Source organism: Sylvia atricapilla, chromosome 8 (genome assembly GCF_009819655.1).
Source record: "Sylvia atricapilla isolate bSylAtr1 chromosome 8, bSylAtr1.pri, whole genome shotgun sequence".
NCBI lineage: Eukaryota > Metazoa > Chordata > Aves > Passeriformes > Sylviidae > Sylvia > Sylvia atricapilla.
This window is the reverse complement of record NC_089147.1, coordinates 27375531-27403471: the sequence shown is the minus strand read 5'-3', so window position 1 is coordinate 27403471 and position 27941 is coordinate 27375531. Positions and strand designations below refer to the sequence as shown.

General features: G+C 40.4%; 1 protein-coding gene across 8 annotated transcripts in view; it reads right to left on the bottom strand.

Annotated features, from left to right (window-relative positions):
- The window catches only part of WAPL (WAPL cohesin release factor), a 64549-nt gene that overhangs the window by 28266 nt on the left and 8342 nt on the right, over positions 1–27941 (bottom strand). For 5 of the 8 annotated variants that reach the window (XM_066324186.1, XM_066324188.1, XM_066324187.1 and 2 more), the window contains 3 exons: positions 17952–18995; positions 13967–14014; positions 12096–12214 (listed from right to left, as the gene is read on the bottom strand). In XM_066324186.1, coding sequence (XP_066180283.1) covers positions 12096–12214; positions 13967–14014; positions 17952–18995 — 1211 coding nt within the window. The remainder of the gene's footprint in view (positions 1–12095; positions 12215–13966; positions 14015–17951; positions 18996–27941) is intronic. The other 3 variants (XM_066324185.1, XM_066324190.1, XM_066324191.1) reach the window with 3 other exon arrangements.

Sequence of the window (27941 nt, the reverse complement as noted above, 5' to 3'; positions counted from 1 at the left end):
CATTTTACAGAGTCACACTAGGCTGGGGTGAAGTTCTGCCTGTGTGTTCCTTTTCCTTCAGGCCCTGTGCCCCAGCAGGAGCCAAGCACAGCCCCTGGCAGGCACAGGGGGAGCAGAGGCAGGGTTTGACTCGTCCTGGCAAGGCAGCAGCCGGGCTGGTCCCTTGCTGACCACAGCACTGAGGTGCCTGCAGTCCCCTCGGCTTTTCCAAATCCAGCACCTCTGCTGTGCACACACACACAGGGCAACGAGGCCCAGCCCACAGGAAGCACAGTCAGTGTTTGGGAGAGAGCTAAAACAAAGCACACCAACAGCTGTGGCAGCCCAACCAAAAGGGCCACACAGCATTAGTGTGTCTTCCTCAGCACAGAGCAACAGCTGATGCGTAGGAGAGAGTTCAACAGGGCAAACAGATAAAAGCAAATTCCTTCTAAATACTCAGGGCGCATGGGTTTCCAAAGATGGCATGCTTTTTGTTTAACAGTCAAAAATGGGCTTTTCTTCTCTGATTTCCCTTAATCCCTCACTAAATCAAAAGCTAGGGCATCCCAAAGTGTTTTGTGACATGGCACTTTACAACTTAACCATTACTAGTGCTATAGAGAAAAGAGGCTGCATTTTTACATAAGAAAACAAGGAATGCCACCAATAAATGCCTGTTCAGAGAAACGAGGACATCTGCATTTAATAGCTCTCTTGTAACAGAGCCTAAGTGCAGCTGGAAATAGTAATCCTTAAAATCTCAAATACCTATGGAAGGTTAGGCTTAGCCACAATTCCTTGTAGTATCTTCCACTTCAAATCAGAAAAGATCTGAACAATAACTGGCCTGTGACTCCATACCTTCCAGTATTTCCTTAGACACCCTACCACTTGTTATTTGGTCAGTCACATACTGCCCACACACAGCTGGTCCTCCAAAACACACCTGTAAAAATCCAGCACCACTTTCCAAAGAAACATGTTCTAATCAGTTCTAACACACGATGCAGAGATTTTGGAGCCTCTCCTACAATTCACATGGACTTTGACATGAGCAAATACATCCCTCCTTTCCAACCACCTCTTAAAGCAGCCCCATTTTCCCTTGCAGCACAGAATTAGGACGGATTTCCAGAACAAGGGCAAAGAAACTACCTCAGTACTGACGAACCAGTGAGCACTGTGTGGACTTGCTCTGGATTACTGTCTGACAGAACTGAGGCCAGGAAAAGCACTAAAGATCAAATGAATGCTAGTGAAGAAAGACTTTTCAGATGGGCTTGATCACAAAAGCGAAGAGGTTGGTTTGTTTGGTTTTGGGGTGGGTTTTTTAAGGCCACTCAAATGTTTGTGATAACAAGCTTCCCTGAATAAGCAACACTGATATTTAAACAGCAATAATTTAAGAAACCTTCTCTTAAAGGCAAGAAAGCCTTGTAATTATTCAAATAACGCAGACTTTTCTTTAATAACTCCTTCTCTCAAGACCGACTTGGAATAGATGCAAGTGGAAGTACATCATTCCTTTGAATTCTGTGTTCTTAAGGCAAATAGGTTCTGCAATATTAATCAGCTGTAAGAGCTTCTGCTGAATAGCAGCAGAGTTTCCTTTTTCTGTACATCTCGAACTGACAGCTGCTTACACAGAGATACATGTCTGAAAGGCTGCAAATATCCCAGGGTGGCTATAAGGCATATGCTACTGGGGAACTCTGCCTGTGGTTTTGGGGAGGGTGAGTGCAGATAGAAGACCAGAACTAATGCCGGAGATCTTACAGAATGCCCGGAGCTGTCTCTTTTATAATATCATCTCCAAATAGCATCAACTATGGGTCATGCTTAACCTTCCCATCCCTGAAAGCTTCAAAAGCTGAAATTTTCAAGAGCTGGCACCCTGCACATACTGATGCAGCACAGCCTGCCATTCATAGATGTAAGAATAGCAGAAAATAGGAGCCAGGGGCATGAGTCACACAGAAAACACAAGCAAACCAAGAAAGAGCATCTATTTGCAGGCAAGAATGCCTTCCAAGGTAGAAGACAATGGCAAAAGAAAACTCAAGAATATTTTAAACAGATATCCTGATAAATGAATTATTCATATCTAAAATGCATTCAGTAACACTGTACGCCAGATGCTTGTCAAAATGACAAGTTCCAAGAAAACCCCAATAAACAAAATATATGAGTTACTACTCTGTATTCATCATCATTACGAGGTCTATCCTGTCCTGCATGTCTCACTTGGAACAGGAAAAAGGTAACAAGCATGTTATGCAGCACAGAAATATTCATAATAGATTGTTTCTTTTGAAAAGGGAAAGGAGTGAACATCACTCAGAGCAATGAAAAAGAAATCACACACTTCAAAATAGGAAGATGGAGGATCAATTCAGCACAGGCTGAGCCATGTTAGAGAACAGAAAAAAATGTTAACTTGGACTCCAGATAAGACAGCAGTTTTCAACAGCAGTTTAAAACCAGCACCAAGTCATTTTGGTAGTGTTCAAAATCTGAACTGCATCTTGGATCAAAGTAGCAGATTACTGCCAATAAACCACTGCCATGGATCACTTAACTGTGAGATGCTATTCCATTTAAACACAAAACACATAATGCACACACACAGCCACACAGCTACAAGCTGGTCGTCAGATAAGGTTTAAGAGTATCAGACGACACAAGGAGCAGGGGAAAAAAATGTCACTGAAGCTTTTCTTGCATCCAACTTCTGAAGAACTGCAAAATGCTTTTTCTTCCTTCAAGCTCAAAAGGAGACCCACACAGCACAAGATAATGGGTCCAACACCCAAGTGAAACATGAAAACAGAACTTAAGAAATAGGACAATCTGATAAATGAGATTCATTAACAGAAATAGCCAGTGATGTTCTGTATGCTGCTTATGCCTTGTGTATTCAAAGGTCAGCTCAGAAGCAGGAGCCATATGGTTATGGCCATTGATTTGGCCTGAAACCTTCATTAAGTCTAATTAAAAGGGACAGGGTACAATAGTTTAAACATATCACCACAATACTGGAAACAGAATGCTTTGCTCAAGAGAACACAAAAACCTGCAGATCAAGGAACACCCTGGCACATGCACTTTCCAGCGCAAATCACTCACAAAGTTCCTGCTCTCTTGGTTGGCAAAGGCAGAGAGAAGCAGGCAGACACACATCCCCCTCCCCTCCTCCTGTTCTCCTCATCTACCCCAAGTTTATCAATCTACTAACAGGAAAGCCTCACGAAATTGTAACTGCAATGAAACTCCAGTAAAAAACCACTGCTCAAAGAAATCTCCCAGATGTCCTCAGTTACAGCTCTGGGCTTTGCATCACTGAGCCTGAGGATGCTGGCCTGACTGCTTCCCAATGTGATCTAACTTGAGAGGCACCCCCAGGGAGCACCTACGTCACGCCACCTGTTAGCAGGCTTTGCTCCATCAGGTCAGAACACTCTAATTCAAAGCAAAAACTTGGAAATGTGTCTAACAAGGACACTGGGCCCACACCACCACCGATTTCCCCCTCAAGACACGCTCATGTCTCATCGTTCAATTACTGAACGCACATCAGGCCACAGACGGGGCTGAGTGAACCAGCCATGCTCATACAGTACACAGGAGCTGCGAAGACTATTTTGCATATTCATCTGCATATAAATTAAGCTCCCACTGGCAAATGAAACGCGTATGTTTTAATCCCTTTGAGTGTTTTTCCCATTTTAGAACTTCCTACAGGACTTAGGCCTTGTGCAATGTAACATTTATCCTACACAGGTACCCTGCATTGCCAAATTACTAAAACATTAAGTTAATTACTGGAACTACAAAACTGATGTGTGTGTGAGCTTTCTTGCAAAGAATGTGAGGATGCAAGAGAGAATCTAGATTCAAAAATACTTTAACTAATCTTTGCTTCTTGCCTTAGAGCTAATGCCAGTAGGAACTGGAAGTATAAAATGCCACATTTCCACTGTGACATTAAACATTTGCCATTCAACTTGATTTTTCTACTTCCTGAAAAGCCAAGTACGCACAGGGGGAGAAGGATTTCCATGCTGATTTTTCATTTGTTCCTCTCATCTGTACGAGGACTTAGCCTGTTCTGCTCACTTTGCATCTCTCCCCTTCTCAGACAAAGCTGCCACCATCTCTGTTGACAGCACCCAGCATTTCCAAGAATGCTGCTACCACGGTTCTACCCAACAGCTGCCTGTGGAGGACACTTGCAGAAGAGTTTTACCAGGTGGAAGGATCCCAGCTTGGCATCTACCAGAACACCCTCTTCACTATGGTTTAATATGAAGAAATGAGAAGAAAATAATTTTCATCAGCATCAAACGATTACCTTGAAGCGAGATCAACTCCTGGCATTTGTTTCCACTTCAAGATGACTTTAAGGTGCTAAATCCCAACCCAATTCAGTACAATTACAGCAGCTCCCTCACTCTTCCATTTAGGTGACTAATCTAAAAACCTGCCAGTCCCAACTAGTATCCTGCTTACTAGCTTACACATTAAGAATTGGTTTTGGTCTATTTACATTAATATTTTTAAAAGTCCCTAAATGGTAAGCAATTGGAAGCCAGTATTAAATAAATATACTTACAGAAGAATTTGTTTTTGCAAATGTTAGGTGAAATAATACTGTCAATATGAGGCTTTGGCTTCTAACAAATCAGCTAATAAACAGATTTATTCTCACCTTTTATAATATTTTATATTTTAAATTTATTTTTATTCCAGCAATATAAAAATTGCTTACAATAGGCAAGCTGATGATAACTGGCTGGTACTTGTAACAGCCCAACTCTTGTTTATCATTGCAACAAAACGTATTTGTACAAAAAAATCCCCACAGAAACCAGTTCAGGACCGGGCAACCAATCTGCCAGAAGCACCAATCAGCAAACAAAAGGAATGCACTACAGAAGCAGCAACAGTCACAGGTTGTCAGCTCTGCCCAGCACCGTTTGCCAGCCTGCTGACAGACTCTCTGGGCTTAGCGCTGAACGGGAGAGGTCACAGAATATTTCAATTGCCCAAATTCAGCTTGACTCTTCAATGGAGTCAAAACAGCTTTTGCCAAACTAATAATCTTCCCTCTTAAAAACACATGACTTCGACTTTCTAAATTAGGACGCAAAGAGCAACTCAATGTGCAGAGTTATCAGCAGTTTCTAATCACTGAAAAAAATGCTTTGTTACAACTGCTCAGCCTTAGGACAGGACATTAACTAAAGGTTATGCAAGATGAAGACAAGCAGTTCTTTTTAAATGACCCCTGGCCAGTCCACTCTGATCCTACCATTATAAGTGTATAAAGGGCTACAACTGATAGCAAACTTTTGAGTTGTAATTCCTCTGCTTTTTCAGGACCATTTATTTAAAATAAGCTATGAAAAAGTAATTTAGCAGAATCACACAAGTGTGTGCGCTTAAGATAGACTAATGTTCACATACTCCAAAACTTAAAAAAGAAAGAACAAAATAAAATCTTTAAAAATCTGGTTTGGGGAAATGCTGATTCGTTGGCAGGCCGGCAAAAAGAAACGTTACTCGCAGGATGCCTTTGATAAACATCTACTGTACAGTGTAAGACAAGCTAAGTGGAAAACTACAGACCACAGTGCAGCCTAGTTTCTGTCCCCTCCCACGCACACGTCACTGTCACATTAGCCCTAAGATTACTCAGCCAGCCCAGAGCAGGCACGGGTTCGTACTTCTACAATTTCAAAATACCTTCAAAGACCAGGTATAAGCATTTCATCCTGAACTTCTAGTTTACTTAGACCCAGCATTTGTTTCCAAATGGTATTTATAGCTCCTTCCAGTCAGCATGAAACACCAGTGGAGAAAGCTCTCAACAAACTGTAAAAGATCTCTTATACCCTTAAAACACATTATTACAATAAATATTAGAAACAAAGGCTCATACATTAGGTTTTTATTCAAATATTGACAGTTTCTAACATTGCCTAACCTTGTAACACAAGTATGTTATTCTCCATGACGGAATTGACCTCCTCATGAAAAAAAACCCTGCCTACAGGACAAGACAGATGCATTTAAATAATGAACTAAAGACTAGTTGCAGGTCAGACCGAAATCACACAGAAGAAAAAAAGAAAAATTTTTTCCTGGTCCAGCATTTGGTAACTGGAAATAAGTGCTATTTACACAACACTGATTTAACATGTCCTTCCAACTTACCTGTCCAAAGACTGCATTTAGAAATCTTGCATACATTTCTGTACTTTGCTGGGTACAGAAATTATTCCTAAAACTTGACTAAAGCATGAAAAGCAATAGTTACATGGTTACAACTGGCTCAAGTTTTTCTCTTGGATACAAATTTCAGCAGCAGTCTGTTGGCTAAGCCGGGTCTGAATTCAGCAATGCTTTCATTCACGTGTTTGACACTACTGTCAGTACCAACCCTACCAACGTCACTTGATCAAAGTGCTGCACGTAATCCTGCTAACGCCGCTCTGTTTAGTGAGCATTTCTTAGTTGCAATGTTGACTAAACCAGGTTAAGATGACTTAATCTCTCTTCTTGGGTCCCCTCAACTGAGCAGATGCACTAGTTTAGAGTTTCCCAGTGAACTAGACTAAAATTCATGGCCAATGTTTCCTGTTCAGTGAGTTATTTTTATAGTAATACACAACGTTGGGAAGCTGAAGGCACAAGGAAACAGGAGGGAGCTGATTGACCAAAGGAAGAGCAGAAGCAGCATAACCATGTGCTTCTATCAGTTTTTTGCTTGTTTCAGGTAAAACCAGTCCTTACAGTAAATGAGGCTTTGTTAGGTTTGGGACAGGGTTTTTTTGGTTGCTGTTTTTTGATGTATAATCTCAGCTTTTCCTAGCAAATGCAGTCCACACTAGTGGAGGAACTTTCAAGCAGTGCCACTTCAGTGCACTGAAGCGTACTAAACTTTCACAGTACTTTAAAAGTTACCAAAATGTGCTCAGGCACAGCAAGCAGTGAAAGCCAAATGCCACGGTACACAGTAAGGCAGAGGGCCCCATGGCAGGCAGACACCTGTCAATTAACAGCTATCAGTTGGATCTAGCACATCCCAAACAAATCTGTCACTATCTCAAACCCACTGAGCCTCATGGGAGCTGCCAAAAAGGACTGCTGTGATTTAACCCCAGCTGGCAACTAAGCCCAAGCCAGCTCCTTGCTTACTCACCCCCAGTGGGATGGGGGAGAATGCAAAGGGTAGAAGCGAGAGAACACTAAAAGAGATAAAGACAGTTACACAGTGGAAGCAAAAGCCATGAATGCAAGCAAAACAGAAGAAGGAATTCATTCACCACATCCTATGGGCATGCAGTTTTTCAGCCATTCCCAGGACAGCAGGGTTCCATCGGGGTAACAGCTATTTGGGAAGACAAAAGCCATCACTCCAAAGGTGTGTCCCCAATTCCTTCTTTGTATTTTTATATTGCTGAGCAGAATGCCATATGGTATGGAATATCCCTTAGGTCACTGTGACCAGCTGTCCCCTCCAAACTTCTTTGGGCACCGTCTCCTGGCTGGTAGGATGGGAGCAGAAAAGGCCTTGGCTCTGAATAAGTGCTGCTCAGCAATAAGAAAAACATCCCAGCACTACCAGCAGTGTTCTCAGCACAAACCCAAAACAGCCCCGTAAGAGCTCCTCTGAAGAAAATTAACTCCATTCCAGCCAAAATCAGCACACACAGGAAACTCTGTGGTCCAGAGTTTGAATGCGCCAAAGGAAACACCATGAACATCGAGTCAGTGGCAAAGAGGTTTTTCCACTCCTTTTCCGGCACAAGCCAATGTGTGCCCAGGAGGAAAAGAACAAGCCCACTGATGTACCCCCACTCACTGGGTACATGTGGCAATGTGTACACAGTCACAAGCCAGACGGGTCTTCTAGGGCTAAGATCTCAACAAGTGAATTTAAAGACATTTCTCCAGGCACAGCAATGGAAGAGAGTAAGAAAAAAATTTAATCTAGCTTCAAGTCATTTAAAACCAGTAAATTTACATTGCAAAAGTGAATACTTAATTGAAATATGCCCATTTTAACTAGTCAGAAGTCATTAAGCAATGAATTAGCCTTCAGATTACTTTTTATTTTGATCAGTAGTCCATTAATCACCAATGCAGACTGACCATACAATGAGCACTTTCTTCCTCATCTTCGTAATCATAAAAACCACATTTCAAACTCTCAAGAAAATTTCAGTATTTTATAGGTGCTAAAACTGCTTTCTATAGTAGCACAGAAGCTTTATGAAATATACTCAGTGCAAAGGTATCAACCTTGATTAAAAAACTAATTCCAAAAAACTTGTTTCTAAAATTCACCTACTCTAAGGCATAGGGAAAAAAAGAATCCTGATAAAGCACTCATCCAATTGAAATTTCATGCTACTTTGAGAAAACATAACACTGAGTCTGCTTCCATTTGTGCCAACTTGAGAGAGCCAGTGCTTTTCCTCCGTTACACCCCCTCTGTCTGCTCCATGCAGCTCCCGAAGGCTTCCCACATGCCTCCGCAGCCCTGAGGAGCAGTAACAGAAAGATTAGAGTTTCTGCCCCTCTCGCTGAAAGGCTCCCATACCTTTTAACTATGATTTGCAGCTCCATCTAAATTCTTACCTTGAAATATTCAAAGGTAATCAGTATTCACCATGCCTAGGTCGGCTTCTTATGGCCACAGGCAGAACTAGGATCAGCACAGAGCTGCAGATTGCTCATTATAAATTTTGAGTTTAAGGGCAGAGGAGCCATCCCAGAAAATGTACTGTTCAGAAGACTTGGTCCCTAGTGACATGCTGGACCACAAAAACACGCAACTGACACAAAACACTCAGTATAATCATTAATTTTTAAGGCTGATAGATCAAAAGGTTGAGGATAGATCAGGCCTCCTTATCTTACACTTTTTAAGTTGGCTTTTTTCAGGGTCCTATTTAGAGAAAGATATTTTGCATAAGACCACAGGAAACTGTTCCAGAGTATTCCTACAAAATCTCCTTCTCTTCATTTGCTGACTCTAGCTAAAACCTGTTGTGAAGCAGCAGGAGCAAGAAATCTCAGGAAATCACTTTTATGCTCCACTATTTTCACGTCTTTAGTCTCAGTAGATTTAGACCACAGCAAGAAAAATTTCTTGTCTGCTCTATTGGGTTGGCCTGCTAGTGGAGAATTAGTTTCATATGCAAAAAGGGAACTCAGCTCCAAGGGGCCAGCAGGTGGGTGTATCCAGAGTTCCCATCTGACATGCTAGAGCATGAGTTACCCAACCAGTTGAATTAAAATTGTAAACAGTTGCAAACAAACTTCTGCAGATGTTACTCATGTAGGCTTCACACCCATAATTTGCAACTCAAGTAATGCCAATATTTATGCACTGTAAGTACCTAATTATGTTGCCATGGCATGTAACACTCCTGTAACTCAGGCTCAGGATAAAGAGGTTTAATTCCCTTAAAAGCATGGCTTTGGCTGAGACTTTACTCACCTATCATCATGTCCACAGCTACTGCAACCAGGCAGCAATTTCAGTCCTTACAGTAAAAGCAGTGTTCAGAAACACTGTTATTCACTAAGTCAACCATGTCAGTAATATTTTATTGTACATCCACTCCAAGTTTGTGGACTTTGGCATTTGGAGACAAGGGTCAAGTTTTCAAAACTACAAGCACGGGTGAGAGATCTGCTGAATACAGACTGGAAAAAATACTTGAGCTTTCTGGATCTGCTGAAATTTAGCGACAGCACCTTCTGCTTCCTGAGTAACAGAGCTTTTTTCTTGGCAGCTCAGCCTGATGCAGTGTCACAGCTCTGAACATCACCACCCAACAGAAAATATTTAATACTGTATCTGCTACCTCCTACAAGAAAAAATAAATGGTGCTGAGACAGTGAAGAAGTTCCAGAGATTTTTTTTAAGATCATTTAGTTATTATCATCATCAGGTTAATACTTCTAGTTTGTTCTTTTTATCATTCCCAGAATGAAAATTCTCTTAAGATACAACTAAGATTAAGAGTGTATATTTATATTTTAGGAATGTAATTATAGCATCTCTAATTACCATCAGAACAAGCTTTACAAGCTTTTTTAGTATCTCCATGTAACAGCCATATCATTAGAGAACACCGAAGTTTAAAATCTGAATCTCAATTACAGCAACATCTACTTCTAGGCCCATTATATCACTACCAGGTCAAAACAGCTGTTTCATTCTCAACTTCCGCACCTGAATTAAGTTTATCCCCACCTGAGAATTTTCCAGGTTGAAACCACCCTCCCTTATATAGTACAATACTGTTGTGAGGCTTTTTCCTTCCTCCCATAATTTCATGCTATATACATCCAAAATTAATTAGATCTGTTTCCACATAAAATATCAGGGATTTAAAGAAGAAAAATCCAACAAGAAACACATGAAATGCAATTACAGAATAATATTTGTGGCATATAAATATTTAAATTTTAAAAAATTCTGTATTTAGCAGAACACCCACAGCTGTTTTATGCTGTTAAAAATACAACTGAAAAAGTTACAGTCAAATTTGCACTTCCTGATCTCTGTTTCACAGTGTACTGTAACACGTTCACTGATAAGCAGCTGAATTTGAAGATGATTATTATTTAATCAGCAAAAGCTGAGGAAGTTCCATCTTCAAGAAGTAGTTCAGTTCTGAAAACACCCTCCTCACTTACCTGACTTCAGACTCTGGAGGGAGGACTTCTCATTCTGTCCAAAGTCAAAGCAACAAGTGACACTTTTTTCAAAGGGCATCACAATAGACAGGACATACCAGTCAGGTACCCTCCTACACAAGAATATTCCCCTGCATGTTCTGAGAGCTAAACCAACTTTGTAATCCTTTCTCCCCTCCACAAATCCTTTTTTTTTTTTTTTTTTTAATAAAAAAAATGTTATATATCAACACAACCGGGAAGATAATAAATCTTCAGGTTCTGGAAGACCAGAAAAAAAAGGCACCTTGAAAAACTACTTCAAGTGAAACTTTCCTATACCACAAGTAATTAGTTACCTTCACGAGGAATTATTAAAATTCCTTAGGAAAAAATAATTTTAAAAACTCCTCCAAACTGTTGGACTGAAGAGCACATTCTGAACACCTGTAAAAGACAGTTTGTATAGTACCATCCAGCTGCCAGGTCTTGCAAAACCTATAGAACTCAAAGGGAATGGACAAATACAAGCTCATTTCCCTCCTCCTCCTCCTCGAGCTGTTGTGGGGTGCAATGATGGTGAGGACAGGGACTGTTGCCACCAGGTAACACAAGCAGGTCATGCAAAAAGCTTGTGGAAAGGCCTTGAGCATTTGAAATATCTGTTCTGGACATTTAGGTCATAAAAGCTGCATTTAATGGAGATTACCCTTTGCAAACTTTTACCTGGTGGCTAAACTCAATTTTTGCTGTATGCACATTTTGAAAATCCTCAAAATCCTGAGTACCCTATAATGACAGACAACACACGTTTCTCCAAAACCAAGAAAATGAATAAACTCTTTTAATGCTATGAAAGGGCAACTTCATACTGACTATTACACAGCTGGGGAAGACTAGGCTGGGATTGGAGGTCACCTTTTTTTCCAACTGAAAGAAAATCTCACTATACCAAAATGCTAAAAAGGCACTTACCCTTATTAAGACTACACCACTGCCCAATTTGAAGTTTTAAGAAAAGCTGAATCCTGTAATATGATAGGTATTTCTTAGGAGAGTAAATAAAAGAGACCAAAGGAATCCCCGTCTCAACCACCAACAAACCATGAAGTAAAATACACAGAATTTACTGACGGTTTGCTTTAAAAATCCTCTCCAGGGAATGCATCTACATTACAAGTCTGATTCTCCACAGCAGTAATGTGAACCTGAAAAGTGAAACTTTCAGTAATAAAAACTAAAATTTTGCACTTGAATATTTTACTCTTCCAGAAATAATCTTAAAGGCCAACATATGATCTCAAGTGCAGCTATAAACTGGGACAAAAGCCCCGTTGCATATATAAGAATAAACATCAACACTGAGGAGTTCAGTAAAATAAGAACTTTGTATTGGTCTCAGCATTATTACTCACCCGCTTTGGCCCGCTAAAAATCTTCCTGGTGTTTTCCTTAGATTTATCACCTTGTTTATTTGTGGATTTCTTATTGCCTTCAAGCACACCAGATGCATCCTCTGAAAACTCCAGATCTGCTAAAGGTAAATATAGACACGGAACAACCATTTTAGAAGCTGTTGAACTGCTAGAGCATTTCTTGCATCTGACAATTCCACATGTATAGCTACTGAACTTACATAATGAAAAAATCAATCTTCATCAGAAAAATCAGCTTTAATGCCAAGCACGGTCCTGGATGCAGCTCAGGCTTGCTGACTGGATTGCAGTAATACACAGAAGCATGACAAGGTGCACGTCACAACCATTACAGCACCTCTTGCCCATTGGGTAAGCTTCAGGCTATTGCTTCCCATCCCATAGTCCTGTACACCCCAGGGTACCTTTTACATGAGCTTACTAATGGCTGGCTTACTGCTGCAACCCTGAGCAGCAGAGGAAAAAAGCAGCACAGTGGGTTCTTCAAAAGTGTAAGATTAAGAGATTTAGAAGAACACACTACAATTACAGAAGAATTGATCTTGCTTCACTTCTCATGAAGGCAGCCTGTTTGTATTTGCTTATTCTGCTGTAAACAGGAAAAAAAAAAGTGATCAGCTCAGGAAAGAGTCAGCCAGAAGGAACTGCTGACATGGCCTTTCAATGGATTCAATACTTGCATTACCACTGATTCCAGTACTGCAAATCTGCAACTCACTCATCAAATTAAATTTTTGTCCCTTGGAGACAAGGGAAAGGGTTTACTTGGCTCAAACCAGAAGTTACCAAAAATTTCAAGATGGAAATAAAGACCAGCACAGAGCAGCACTGTTTCATCTGACAAGCTGTTTAGAAAACCAATCTATTCCTGAGAAGCTGCTGCTGTTTGAAAAGTGCACTGCAAAAACACAAGTGGGATGGGTTACTCTAATCCTGAGTACACAGGACCAGCCAAGCTGGGTAAGAAGGCAAGCAAAGGCAAAGCAGGCAGCCCAATCTCTAATGACATTTTTAAGGACACAAAACTGTGAAATGGAAGTAATCTTAAAATAAAGCTCTAAAGTTTCCCAAATGGCAGTAAATTTCAACAGGCTTGGCAGCACCACGACTGGCAGGATGCCTGCTGCAAGGCCCCTCTTGGAACCAGCCTCTCACATTCTATCCCACTGGTTATCACTGTAGTTGTGTCATGTGTCACAAGAGCCTAAGAACACAGCATCAGCAGCCCCTCTGAAAACAAGTGACTTTAAAAAATGCTTGATCAAATTACTGTAACTGAGGAAAAATACTGCAGACCAATTTCTATTAACTTAAATAATGCAAAACTCTTCCAAATCTATATAAAAGACAACTCAGTTCTTGCTGAAGCCAATTTAAGGAGTAAAATCAAATGGCTTGAAATATTTCTGAAGAAGTCAGGCCCTGAATGCAATTCTCAAAGGAAGTCAGACCAAGAGAACTGGCCCGTCCTATTGTAGACTAAAAGCTAAAAAGTAATTTACTTGACCACAGCCATTACCAATATGGAAGTCACTCTAGCAACACAAAATGCCTCACCCATGAAATGACAACAGTAACTTGCGCTCTGTGCTATGACTTGGACCTGGCATTGCCTTCAATAATGATTAACAATGCTCTGCATTAACTAAGCCACAATTTTAACATTATCTTCAGTTTCCTTGTCTGAGTTCTACTCCCATGTGATTCTGAACTCTCCCATTTAAATTAGCTGATTTTAAATCCAAGGAAACTTCTTGACAAAAACATTTCAACTCCTGCTTACAATAGGATAATTCTGCATTTTCAGAGGTTGGTAGCACATCAAACACTTACTAGCTTAGCAAGATTACCTGGAATGCCTCTGTGTGAGCAGTGCTTTTGGGGGCCTTCTAGGTACCCTGAAAGCAAGCATACAATATCTTAGCAGACTTTTAAATCTAAACTAAACAGGGTCTGAGGGAGAAGTCTTTTGTTAACATAACTGAGAGAAGCAAACACACAAGCAGTTTAAGCAGTGACCCTACTGAAGCCTGGTTTCCATTGGCTCTCTCCTGTATGGCTTTTTCTAGAAGTGTTTGCCCCCTCACAGAGAAATTTGTCATATTGACCTTTTCTGCAGCATGGGAGCATGTGAGGCCTTTTCTCCTCTGTCCCATCATTTTCAAGGCATTTATGATCTTTAAGATAATTTGCCTCTCTTGGCTAGACATGGAAAGATGTTCAAAGACCAACTAAGGCAACAATCACAGTAAATTTCCAGAAGACCAACAAAGGTATTTTGCTTCAGTGTCTCAAGGTCATTCTGCAAAAGGATTTGAAGTCCAAACAGGACTCTGATGTAGACTTTGAGGACTCTGATGTAGTTTTAACTGGCTCAAAATATTTACCCAATGAAGGTGACTCAGTTTTTGAGAAGATGCAAAGGAATTAAAAAACCAAAAAAAAAATAGGGCAAGTTGGCTCACCAGAACTGACCTGAGTGCTGGATGATGATATACAAAAGCTACATTACCTAAAAAGATTACAGGAATCTCATCTGGATCACTGAAAGGAAAAATGAATTGATGACACGAAGGTTAAGCTGAAAATGAGAACTGATTCAGAAGGCAAAAGACTAAGCTGCAATACACATTTTTCTTGGCTACAACTCCCCACTGATTATTACAGTCAAGTCAGTCACTTTCTTCCAGTATTCTTAATATAAATATTAATAATAAATAAAATAATATAATATTAATATAAAGCTTCTCCTCATTGGAGTCATCCTGTACTCCAGCCACTGAAATGATAAAAGCAGTGTTTCAAATCAAGTCTCACCAGTACTTTTAGCCCCTGGCATTCTGGCAGAATCCAGCCGAGAGACTCACAAGCCAAAGGGGCTTTTGCTTCACTCAGCTGCTACAGAGGAATTTAAGAGAATTTTAGATTGCAACGGCAAAATAAAAAGTAAACTTTTACTAGAACTTAATGCTTTGGTAAAAATCTAAGGCTAATAAGGTGATCAAGTATTTTTCATTAAAAAGAGAAGTGTGGCGACAGCATCTAGGAATTTAAAATGTGCAGGTTTTTTTCAGAGTTGGGAGTCTTATTTGCTTGGCTTTTGTTTGAGGGGTTTTTGGGGTTTTATAACCACTTCAGCAGAAAAGACTGTCATAGAAGTGACAACAGACAAAGTTTTTCAATGAAAGCCAAAACTGACTTTACCTGTTTTGCAATTTTTCCTGCAGTAACAATACTGTTCTGTAGTCTTTGCGCTTTCTTGAAATTTCATTTGTAGAAACACTCAAATATGTATCATTGTTATTATTATTCACTTGCTTTCCCTCTATGAACAGAGGAGTGGAAGGAATAGTCTTTGTAACGTTTCATTAGAAAATCTGTCACATGTTTTAAATTAAGGTTCTAAAATATGTTTAATAAAAATACACCTAGAGTATGGCAAGTAACCTAACCAGTACTATGGCAAAGTAAGGCTGTGAGAGAACGCATCAAAAGCATCAAGTTTCTCAAAATCCTCATTATGCCATGTAACATTCTTTATGCACAGAACAGCAAAATCAGGCTTGGGGTTTTCCAGGGCTGCAGTTCAGAGAGGCAGTCTGGCATTTCACTAGTCAACCTGGAACAGGAACAGTGGATTGTTATCTGGGGATTTATTCATTAGTACAAAGAAAGAACAGCACATACAGAACTCAGGTAGCATTAGCACCTCTCAGTACTGTCCATCATTTCAGGACAGGGTTTTATTGTGCAAGATGTTCTGAAAGCTGTTTCTCAGGCTTGGAGTCAAAGCTGGCACTTTCCATGGATGTAGAAGCCCCATTTTTTCAGTATGCAAAGACAATACCTCACAGCAATGTCACATTTTACTGCAACTTCAGGCTTAGACCCAGGAGTTCTTGAGAAATTCTCAGGCTCAGCATCACTACATTTAAGGACTCTTGGTGATGGCTGTTCTGAGCGATCATGATGTTCAAAATTTGCAAAGGTCTGAGAGAAAATAGTCTGAACTTTAGCAAGGAGTCCCACAAATTTTAGGGCAACATCAGTGAAAATCCCTATTTTCATACTCTGTACTACAGGACATCACCCTTTCAAATTTCAGAAAAAAACCTGCAAGTCAAATCTCACCTGCCAACAGCAGCACAAAACAAGAATCAAATGAGCAAAGGAGATGCAAAACCAAGGGGAAGCATCTCCCAGCAGAGGGACTGAGAGGTAGCTCTTAGCTGAAGTGGAGAAGTGCATTAAGAAGCAACAAAACAAAAATTTACATCTCCCTGTGCCATGGAAATCTCTTAGGAAAATATTTCAGAGAAACCATCTGCGATACCTGGGAGTATAAAGGCCTGCTTGGTGAATGCAGTGCCAAATGCAAAGTGTAGATATTTTGAGACTTCTGAGGACAGCAGCTGAAAGGATAATTTGATGGGTCAGCATCTCAGCTGCATTAGCTGTACAAGCAAATTTTTCCCTTGGAATAAATGGCTGAACAAAGACTCATTAGAGACAGAGACTAAGAGTACTTCTTAAGCAGCCCTGTAAGATAAACCCATTTTCCACAGAGGCTGGAACCCAAGTGTCTCATCATAAGTAAATTTTATGAAAACAAATCATGGGGTTTTTTGTTTGAAAACACAATCTTCTTGTACAACATCAGTATCCATTTGTTCCTTTCAAATCCACAAAAAAAACCCGAGCAGTGACATTTACTTTTGATTAAAAGGCTTACAGAAAATTCTGGTTTTAGAAACAGCTATAATTAGAACAGAAAAATTAACATTTTCTCCTCTGAAATTTTATTTCTGGATTAAATTAGCAGAAGCTATTTGTAGGAAACAAAAAAACCCACCCAGCTTCCCCAACGTTTGCAAGGCTAGATTGAAACCCTCTCTCCCCATCACAATGAAATACATCTGGCCCAAGTCTTAAAACGTAACAACTTCAGTGAGTTGATAAAACGTCTCATGCTTCGTGCTCCAAAATGGAGGACCAAAATGTTCCATAGAACAGTGGCAGTGTTTTGAAATATTTATTCCAACACAAGTGATTCTTCGGCATTAGACTTTTTCAAAACAAAAGAGCTAAAAGCAACCTTCCACCGAAGTTATTCCTTTCTTTCTTCACCAAGCAAGTCTAATTTCACAAAGGATTTTAACCACCAGAACTTGCTCAGCAGCTGCCACGTGCACAGTTTTACTCATATATATATATATATGAGTACACACACATCCCACCCCTAAACCTGTACAGAAGAAGGGGATATCTAAAAACTCAAAACAAGAGCAGAAACAAATATGCAGAGGCTCTCCCCAAGTCAGTTATCTGACTGGCACTCCATGGGTCCCCACAGCCTCTCCCTCGAGTCGTGCATCCTCAGATAAGATGGAGCTTGAGAAAGATCCAAACTGCCTACCAACACATCCAAAAGCAGAAAAAGATATTTCTCATTTCTTAAGAGCTACTCAAATGTGAGCACTCAGCTCTGTAATTGTGGGCTGATCTGGAGGCTCTGTGGGAGGATACCTGCCTTCCAGGCACAGATATTTATTCTCAAAAAGGTACAAATCTTCTGTTGGAAAAGAAAAAAAAACAACCCTCTACCTCTGGCAAGAGATCAAGGGCTATAAAGCACACTTGAACAGAGATATGAAACACCAGACAGGACCACAGGAGAAGTGAATTTAACTGTTAGATTTCAGGTCAGTTTAACTGATAGGTTTCCAAATCAGTGGCATTGTTCAACAAATTCCTAGGTATACTGCGAAAAAACCAAAATATTGACGTGAATTAGAATTAAACATCACCCATGTATTCCAAAAGAGTTCTACTGACCTGCATTAGTGCTGTGCTGGCTGTCCTGGGAGCAGTTCTCATTGCCATCAGAGGTTGACTGTAGTGAAGCAGCTGGTACAGCTCTACTTCGCTTTTTGTTGGCTTTCCTTTCTGCTACCTGCCACTCTTCATCTTCGTCCTCGCTCTCGCTTAAGTCATCAAACCCAAAGTACTTGATTTTGTAATTGGAACTCCCAGAACTTCTAGAGGCGCCTTCATCTCCCCCTCCCTCGTCTTGATCATCAAACCCAAAAAACTCTAATTTGACATCCTTCTTGGATTTGGTATTGCTGGGTCGGAACCTGGTTGTCGTTTTGGTGGTGGCCATGTCAGCTTTTTTCCTCAAGCGCCCAGCTTCGCCCAGGTCAGTGGGGGCTGCTGAGGTGAACTCATCCATGCGCTCCATGGTGTCCTGGATGGTGACATTGCAAACTGACAAGCAAGACGGGTGCAGAACAGTGTAGTCTCTAGTCCGTCCAACCGTCCCTCTAAAACTGGTCCCGCTACTTAAAGAAACTTTTTTTCCTGGGTTCAGACCATCATTATTTGACTCGTTGTTTGCTTTGGATAAAGACTGACTAGTGCCATCCATTAGCTTGTCAAAATTTGTTGCCCCCTGCAGCTTTGCTTTGTTGGATCGACAGTATGTCCTACAGTTGCTTGGCCTAGGAATAGTTTGCACGAGTTCTTCACTAATGGCTTCCTTTGGGTTTTCATTATCTTCTTTATCACACTCCTCATCCTTGCTCTTCACCTCTGAGAGATGTTCATTGTCAAAAGCTAATATATACTCTCCAGTTCTGGTGTCTTCAGTTTCATCCTCCCATTCATACAAGTGAGTTCTTAGTGGCCCCTTGGTCTGAGATGTTTCTGATGAAGAATCTGTTTTTCCCACGTGGGAGTCCCAAGAATCAGACAAGTCCTTGGCTTCAGTGTTGCATCCAGAAGTGTCTGTGGTCTCAGCATTGGTTTTATTACTGTCTCCAGCATTGTCATAGATGAAATGACTGTTCCCATTATCTTCTTTCAAGTTCTGGATTTTATCTACAAGAAAAGATATATTTAGTACTAAAATGTAATATTTTTTAAAAAGTCATCTATGTGGGCAACTTTGGAAAGTTACAATACAACAAAGAATACTCAGTGATCATTGATAAAGAACACTAGAGGTCTTTATCCACCTGGTTTATACTTTTTAAGCCCTCCAATTTAAGGGTTTTGCTATTATAAAGTCTTCTTGGAATTTCTACCAAAAAAAAAAAAACAACCACCTTTAAGTATCACTCTGAAAATATGTGCATCATGTAAAAGACAGTGGTAAAACCTTCACACAACCACTTATTTAACAAGGCAAACTACACAAAAAAACGGAGGAACTCTGTGGTGAAATTTTCAAAAAAGACAATTACTGAACTTTCACACACAAGTGATTTACAGTGAATAACTAGAGATAAAGAACAGCTACAAATTCTCTTATTACGCAAGAAAATAATTTATTCCTGTAGTCTGAACAAGAATAAAACAGCAAACAACTTCAACTGTCACTTCATTTTGCTGTTTCAAAAGAAAATATTTGGACTTACAAAAGAAATATAGAAAAACACAATTCTCATCACAAATTTTATTTTTACCACTTCTGAAATTCAGGTTTATGCAATGAATTTCTGCACCTCTGAAGAAGAGCTGCTGCCAAAAGCTATCCTTGCATTTCTCCAACCCCTAGCCACACTCACATCTTACACTGCCCAGAGAACATGTTCCACTATAACAAGTCAGTTTTTTTAAGGTTTGTTTCTAGCCAACCAGCACTCACACAATAGTAATTGCCAGGAAATACTGCAAGTACTAAGTCCTCCACCTCTAAACTGGTAGGGAAACCATTCCTTTTGTTTTCCCTGAATGCCAGCAAAAGCCTGGTGGATTTGGTACCAGAGTTTCATGATGACTGCACCAGCCATCCTCTGTTGTTGACACCACACACACAGCACTATGAGAGGGTTATTCCCAGCAATGAAGAATTTCTCGGAAATTTCTGAGACAGTATCACCAAGCACAGGACCCCAGGTGCAGTGCCTGCCGTTACTGCTGGCACTGAAATGGCCGCCTGGGCCAGCAGAAGCAAGATAAGAAGTCTGACAATGCACAAGACTGCAGTGCACAGAAGAGCAGCACATGATGGGATAAACTGGAGACACTGAAGCAACTGGGACAGTGCCAAGTGACAACAAAAACTTTAGAAGAGAATGTGCTCAGAAGACATGTGCAGAACACTACAGTGATAAAAGGGGCTCCACTGGCAGAACGCAACCCCAAAGGTTCAAATTTTTTAGGCAGCAAAAGCTTCCTGAAGCCATCAGTAAAATAAAGGCTAAAGCATCTCTTCAGCACTAGCCCTGACCACATTAAATTTCATCAGCTTCCATTCACCCAAGTGGCACAGACCTTTCACAGCGCTGACCAGAAGATTTCAACCTCCTGCTGAGGGAAACAAGCATCAGCACTGCTCCAGCGACTTTGGCTCACTTGTTTTCACATTAAAATGGCATCATCTCAATGCCATCCTTGCACATATATTTTATAGAAGAATTTTAATGTACTGAAAATTCTAGTCAAACAAATGGCTATCAAACCCAGTTTGCAGGGAATTGGTTTAATCCTTGCTAAAATTCCTCAGAGAACCAGGACAAGTAATAGCTGATAAACTGCAGCTAAGTTTTCTGGAGTTCAGCGGAGGTCTTTCACAGAAGCTATACATACTCAGCTAGAAATAAGAAGAGCTTTTCACAGAATATATGAAACACAAAACTCAAACCTAAATTCCTCAAAGAACAAGGAACCCTAACCCTGTTATCTCCAAGATGGAATCGAGGTTATTATTTTTCAGTATCAATATGTTATACAAACAATATTGTTATTCCCATTTCAATTTCATGCTTGCCATAATCCAAGAGGCACAATCAAAATGAATTTTTCTGTAATCAGAGAGGGAGTTTGACAGTGTACAGTGTGTTCCTTTCTCCCATGTGTTTAATATTATTTTGAAGCTGACAATTACCACAACACAAAACCAGCAAATTAAATTTAAAACACTTTCAGACTTCCTTGCTAAAATACACCGTTTTGCAGCCTCACCATTACTGTTCCATATCTAAGAGAACTTCTTGTTTCTCCTCATGTGTAAATGTGATCAAAATCACTTTCTCCAGTCAGCTCAGCTGACTAATAAGTAACAAATCCATTCTAGCCCGGTCAAATGGCTTTATTGATGCTGGGTTTATTACACTCCCGAGAAATGTTAAAAGGCAAAGAGCACTAACAGCTCTTTATGTTCACAGCAGGACTTGTGTTGCCTTTGTGCAACCCGAGCATCAGCAGCTTTGAACCTTGAGTTGTCTGAGCAGATTCAGTAAGTATCAACCAAGTGTTGCATCTCAATTTTACCTTTCAGTTCCTAGTTTAACACAGCACACCAAGGTACTCCTAAAGAGCAAAAAAGTGGCAGTTCACCTCCCCCTTGATTCTGAGGCACCAAAATTTTTTAAAAAACATAGTGCTTCAAGAGTCTTAGTACCTACAGGGAGGTTTTCGCTCAGTAACACTCAGGAGGTTATCTTCAGTAACAAGGCTGATGGAAAATGGAACCACTGAACTCTTTAGCGTAACACCAGGTAGAAAGTTTGGCTCTAAAACTGGATCATCACAATGCATGACTGGAAAACTAAGCAGTGACGTTTAGAGGAATACTTCCTCTACGGACTCTTTGTCAAGCCACTGTTCTCATCTCCTCAGTGGGTCAATAGCTGTCAGCCTGAACCTTCAATACCAGAAAGTACTGCTAATCACTTCCTAATTGCCCAAAGGTGTACAGGAACTGCAATTCCAATAACCCTGAGTTTAAAAATTACAGTATTTATTGGCAGCAACTACTACAGCAGAAGCTAGTATGACTATAGGAAAAAAAATATGAGAAAAGGAACTAATTGTGAATTACTAGATATTCTGTAGTCCAAAAGAGGTATGGAACTTCCTATTTTCAAGTGCAATTAGGCTCTTTTAGGGCTCAAATACCAGAATAACTCTCCCAAGTAATTTAGAATCAGCAATAGCATATAACTCCCCATTCCAGGTACAAACACTGTATACCCTAGGAACCATAACAATATTCTGTGGTAATCATTAGTTATTTTCTGTTTAAATCGCTAAAAGTTGCTTTATTTCGTGCTCTACTTTATGTCACATAACAAGACAGAGCTGTCTTCAGCATTGCTGATGAATTAAAAAAAAAAACGAAGCCAAAGTAAAACTTGCACTCTTTGCCACAAAACATGAGATGACACACAGATGCATATTACAATACCTGTAAAACCATATTTAAGTGACGACATTATTTCAAGTAACCTTAATGAAGTTACCCTAGAGACAAAATTTCAAGTTCAGACAATGCAAGATAGTAAATTTACATAAGGCAATGAAGTTTACACTCTTCTATAATATATAGATACATGCAAACACTGAAACAGCAGGAATGTAAGAGTTGTCAAAAACCCACTGCTCTTTCAGTAACAAACCTTAAAACGTAACAAACATGCATCTATACTTACATGGACTAGATGGATATAAAGATAACATTCTGTTCTTATCTTATTTTAAAAAAACACTCACTATAAGCACTCACTTGTTAGATGGAACAAATGTTGTTCTACACATTCAACAATAACAGTAAACGCCTCATGACTATCACAGGTAGCCAGTGGCACTACCTCCTCCCTTTTCATTTTTAAGGTCAAGGACAAAATGAAGAAGGCAATACTAGAATTAAACAACCCTCACTCTTTTTTTTAAGTGACATTAATTTTTTTTTAGAGATAAGAAACCTACATCCTTCAGCTCAACAGCTGACAATTCTGACATGAATTGAACTCACATTTCAACTTCATTTTTTCTTTAAGCACCTACAATAGTAAAAGTTTGACAGAGGAAACAATGAGGTTTAGAGAAAAGATAAACTCTCTCCACCAAATACTGAAGCTGTAAGAGTTAACAGTTCATACCCTGATCCTTCAGGTATAGCACATACCAAATTAGAATCCAAAACAAAGTAAAGTAATCGTTTAGGAAATCAAACACTCTTCTGGGCAAGAAAACCAAGCCACCATAGTGCATCTATCCTCCAGCCTAGCCCCTGTTTCACTTTTCTTTCATTTCCATTCAACTTACAAGACTGTGTCATTGGGCTCCAAGCCTGCAAACATCATTTTCAGCTCCATAAAAACCAAATCATCATTAACAGTCGAACACTAATTGCCTACAGCCAAACATTACATGTTTTAGTTAACTATTCAGTGGTAGAGCTGCAGAACCTTATCTGCTATTGTTGTGTTACTCGGAGCACAATCTTGGTCTCCTAGTGTAAATTTCTGCCCTGAACAGATGGAGGGCTCGCAGGGCAAAGCTGGCCCACAACTGAGCCATCATCCCCCCGAGGCTCCCCAAGAGCAGCCTGCGGCAGGGGGACGGTGCCTGCTGCGGATCACGCACCGCGACATGTGCCGGCTCCATGTGCCGCTGGGCCCTGGCTGCTGCCTCCCCGGGGATTAGGGACCAGCTAAAGCCTCCTCTGCCTCTGCACCACGCAGCCAGCACCGAGGCAAGGGCACAGACCACACCTCAAACAGCACTGGGTCTTTGAGAGCTGTCTTTACCGTGCTGAGTTTGAACAAAACCAGCTGAACAGCACAAATGTTAGGAGAAAACCGAAGAACACAAAAAGAATATTAGGCTTGGAATGCTAAAAAACCATGTCACAATGTCAAAACACTATCACATATGAAAAATAAAGGCTTACTCCTTCCCATGTACTCATGGAGGAGTTGCCAGTGTTACATGTTAGCCCTACTAACTTGAACTTTGGGTTAGTTCTCTCTCTTAATTAACGCCAAACTAAGTAGCCTTCCAGCTGTAAACAAGAGGCATATGGCCTTCAATAGCCTTTGCAGCATGAAACCCTACACACCTTCACTGCTGTGTGAGTAACTGTACAAGCCTTCGCTTTAATACTGAGAAAAAACATGATTACTATTCACAGGAAACAAACAAACAAGCTATATTTCTTTCAGTATTAGCTGACATGCACATTCTTTTACTATTACCACAATCACTGCAAATAATAAAAGTAGTCAGAAGCAACGAAATCTGGAGAGCAGGCAGTAGCATGATGCCATCTTCAGATTCTTCTTGACTTCTCTTCCAATAGACACCAAGATGTGGTGGCAAGAAAAGGAAACATCAAGAACTGTAGGCAGGGCCTTCAGAACCCTCCAGCTACTGAGAGCACACACAATTAACAGGCTACAGCTCAGGAGCAGATCGCTGACACAGGATGGAGGGAACAGTTTGTAAAGCTCACTATGAGCTGCTGCTCTGCCTGATGTCCCTGAGCACTTGGAAACATTTATTATGGTTCCGTTTACACCACCACCAATGTTCTCAAGCACAAAGCTACATCACCTCACTCTGCAACTTGCAGCTGACCAGGCTAAAGGAAAGGTGCTTTTATCAGATCTCTCATGTCCAGGAAGAGAGCCCAACTGAGACACACAGTGTCATCTCTGGTTTGGTCAGAAAACCAGGAACTGCAGAGAAGTCATGCCTTTTTCCAAATTAGAGAACAAATTTCATTATGCACTGGAAATGAAATGTTTTGGTTGGGAAGACAAAAAGGTTGCAGACTAAACTCCCTTGATCCATTTTCTGTCTATGACTGAAGAACTGGAAAACTCAGGAAAAAAGCCCACGGAAACAAAACACACAATTTATGAAATGGCCAAAATTTATTTGAATTAAGTATCCATCTAATGCCTGTGAGATCTTGAAAAGCAGTGCCTGTTTGCAGGTATGAAAAGACAGAAGATCTGACTCCCAAGACCAGTTTCATGGCTGACCATCTCTAAAATAGCTGAAATTATAGAACCACATCCATAGCTATGATTACAAAATCTTAAGTAACTGAATTCCCAACAAGTCTGCATGCAGGTGGGACAGACAGTGTATGAGTCTTTGCAGATGTTTTAAATGGCGCCTTCTTTTGCACAAAAAGATTCACAGAAAACCCTACCGTGATGGGAATTAATTTACCACCATGACAGCACTATTTTCATTAAGAATCATTTGCTCATCTTGTTTCCTTTTTGAGCACCCTGAATATCAAAATTCTAAGGCAATTAAAAAAAAATCATTTCTTATGCAGTCTTAACTAAGTTCTCAGTGACACTATGTCTCCATTTCAGTTAGCTATTCCTCTAAACATGAGACAGAAGACACCTCAGACACCTTTTCTGCTCTCAAATCACCTGCATGCATCTGTCAGTCTGGTAACACACTGTTCAGTATCTCCAATAGGCCATTCCTTTCATTCCCTGTGCCTAACAAGATTTTCATGTTTTCAGCACGTGCTGCTGGCACAACATCCCCCAGTGCCTTGGCTCCAGCCCAACAAAGGCTGAACCTTACCCACAGCATTACTGCTTCTAACCTTGCAGCCCTGTTTCAGCCATACAAGTAACTCCTCATACACCTTTTTCCACCAGGAAGATGTGATACACCAAGGGGCACTCCGAGAAGTTATGTCATGCTGGTACACTTGGTAGCAAGTGAACAACTTTCTAAAAAGTCCTTGTATTTATTTAAATGGAAGCCTTTCACAGGGGTGGAGGCTGACATGGCCACCTTCCCCTCTTGTGCAGAAAATATTCACTGAATTAATCACTGAACTAAACTTACCTTTATCTCAAGCAATATTTTTAATGTTATGACAAGACGGCTTTTGAAGTAACAGCATAACTGTCTTACCCCTCTTCTTCCAGTTCTTTGGCTATCAATTACTAGACATTCTGGTATCTCTCATCTTTCATTGCACCTCACAGCACTGTATCTCTCAATACCACCTTCAAATCCATCTGTACACATGTACCTGGCCAAACCAGACACAGTGTGCTCAGCACAGCTGCCTGTCCAGCAAACCTTCAGGGGGAAAAAATACAGTGGGCAAAAACTGCTGCACTTTGTAGTGCAAGAGTTGTCAGAGCCTGACATGTGCTCACCTCTCATGGAAAGTCCAATGAGAGACATATTCCTCCCCACTCCAAGCTCAGAAGGGCATTTGTTGCTCAGAGCAGCAAGAGTAAGCCAGAAATAAACAGCTTCTAAGTGTCATGGGCAACATGAGGGGCTCACACACACCAGAAATACCTGTTGTCACCAACCTCTCTAGGGTGAGCTGCTACAGAAAAAAATTAAAGCAGACTATAACACAGCAACATTAACCAATTGTGAAAACCAGTGTATACTTAGCTAAGTCAGTCTGCATTGAGACAGTACTCATGAGTATGTCAAAAATCTTTAATAAATACTGAGCAGTTCCTTAAATGAAAATATGAACTAAGTTTGAACTTGAAGAACATTTTCCATCAAGTTAATAAGATCTCAGCAGTTTGAGTCTGAAATGGCCTCCTTACCTACTGGTTTCTGCTTGCCTGCATGCTCAAGGCCCACTTGAGAGGTATGAACCTTAACAGGGTTTTTTTCTTCTCAAAGCACTGACCAACTGCTTCCACTGCAAAGCTACTTCAACTTTTAAAGCATGAAAACTGAGACCCAGTCAAAAGTATGATCTTTTAAAAACTGCTCATTGTACAAGACCATGAAGAAAGAATGATTTTTAGAGTGTGGATTGCAAAATTCAGTTGTATAGGAAAGAGGAACAAGAGATAAAAGGAAAAAAGTTCCATGGTCTCTGTACATGGACATACATAGTATGAACTGCCCTGTCATTATGAAAAACATGTTGCCGAAATCAGATTCTTTCCTAAACATTGGAGTATTTTTCTGTATTGCCATTTTAGCAAGCAAGTATAAACACAGAGATTTAAAAAGAATTTCAGCTATTTCAGACTTCTGAAAAACACCTCAGGAAAAACCAACAAGCCACCACTAAAGAAGTAGCAGGTTAAAAATAAAGAGAACAATAATCACACCAGTTTGAACATGGGCTGTTGATACAGCAAGAAAACTGTGTGCAAGAGGAAAGGGGTTATCTCTAAAAGGAGAAAACTTACCAAAAAGCAACTAAAGAAGAGGGGACCTGTGGAAAAACCCCAGCTATCTACTTTATGTGGATAAACCCATCATAACTACTACCATCCAAACAAACCTTATAAAACTGAAATTCTGTGGGCACATATTTTCTGGCAGACCTTTCCCCTGCTCTGCTATCACTTTTTTAATGCTTTGACCCAGGCAGAGCACAGCTGCAGTTCTTTTTAATCATGGCTGCTGCCAGCTGTCTCCTAAGAGTGCCAAATGCCCAGGCCTCATTCAGGTTCCCCCAACTCTGCTCCAGTTTTGGACAGAAAATGACTAAACTCAAATTCTTTCTCACAAAGTAAATAACTTACTTTCGAAAACTCTGCAGAGGAAGAAAGATACTACTCTGGCCTAACTCTTACCTTCTACATCCATGTCAGTGTTAAACACAAACCGGAAGTTTAAAACCAATTCGAAAGGAATACCCTGACCAATCTGGTGGTCAAATGCAATTATGTAACAAACCTGCACTTGGGAATTTGAAACTTAAGGCTAAAGATAGGGCTCCCCACCCACATAAGCAGGATGCAGAGGCTTTGCACACAGAGTCACTAAGGTACCATCAGGATAGTATGTCAGGAACAGACCTGATGACTTCAACCATCTCCTTCCTCAAGGGCATCCATTTTCTGCAATTTACTCTGTGCTTTTCCAGCAACCAACCATAACTAGAGTCTGCATCCTGGGCCAAGAGGCAGCTGAGTGTGCTCAGCCACATCCCTTTGCTCCTGCACTGCACAAGCACAAGTTTTTAAGAACTACACTTGCCATTTTGATTTGCTACCTACAAGTGCACCAGCCCCAAGTGAAAAATGAGGGCATTAAGAACTACCCAGAAAAGCAAAAGAA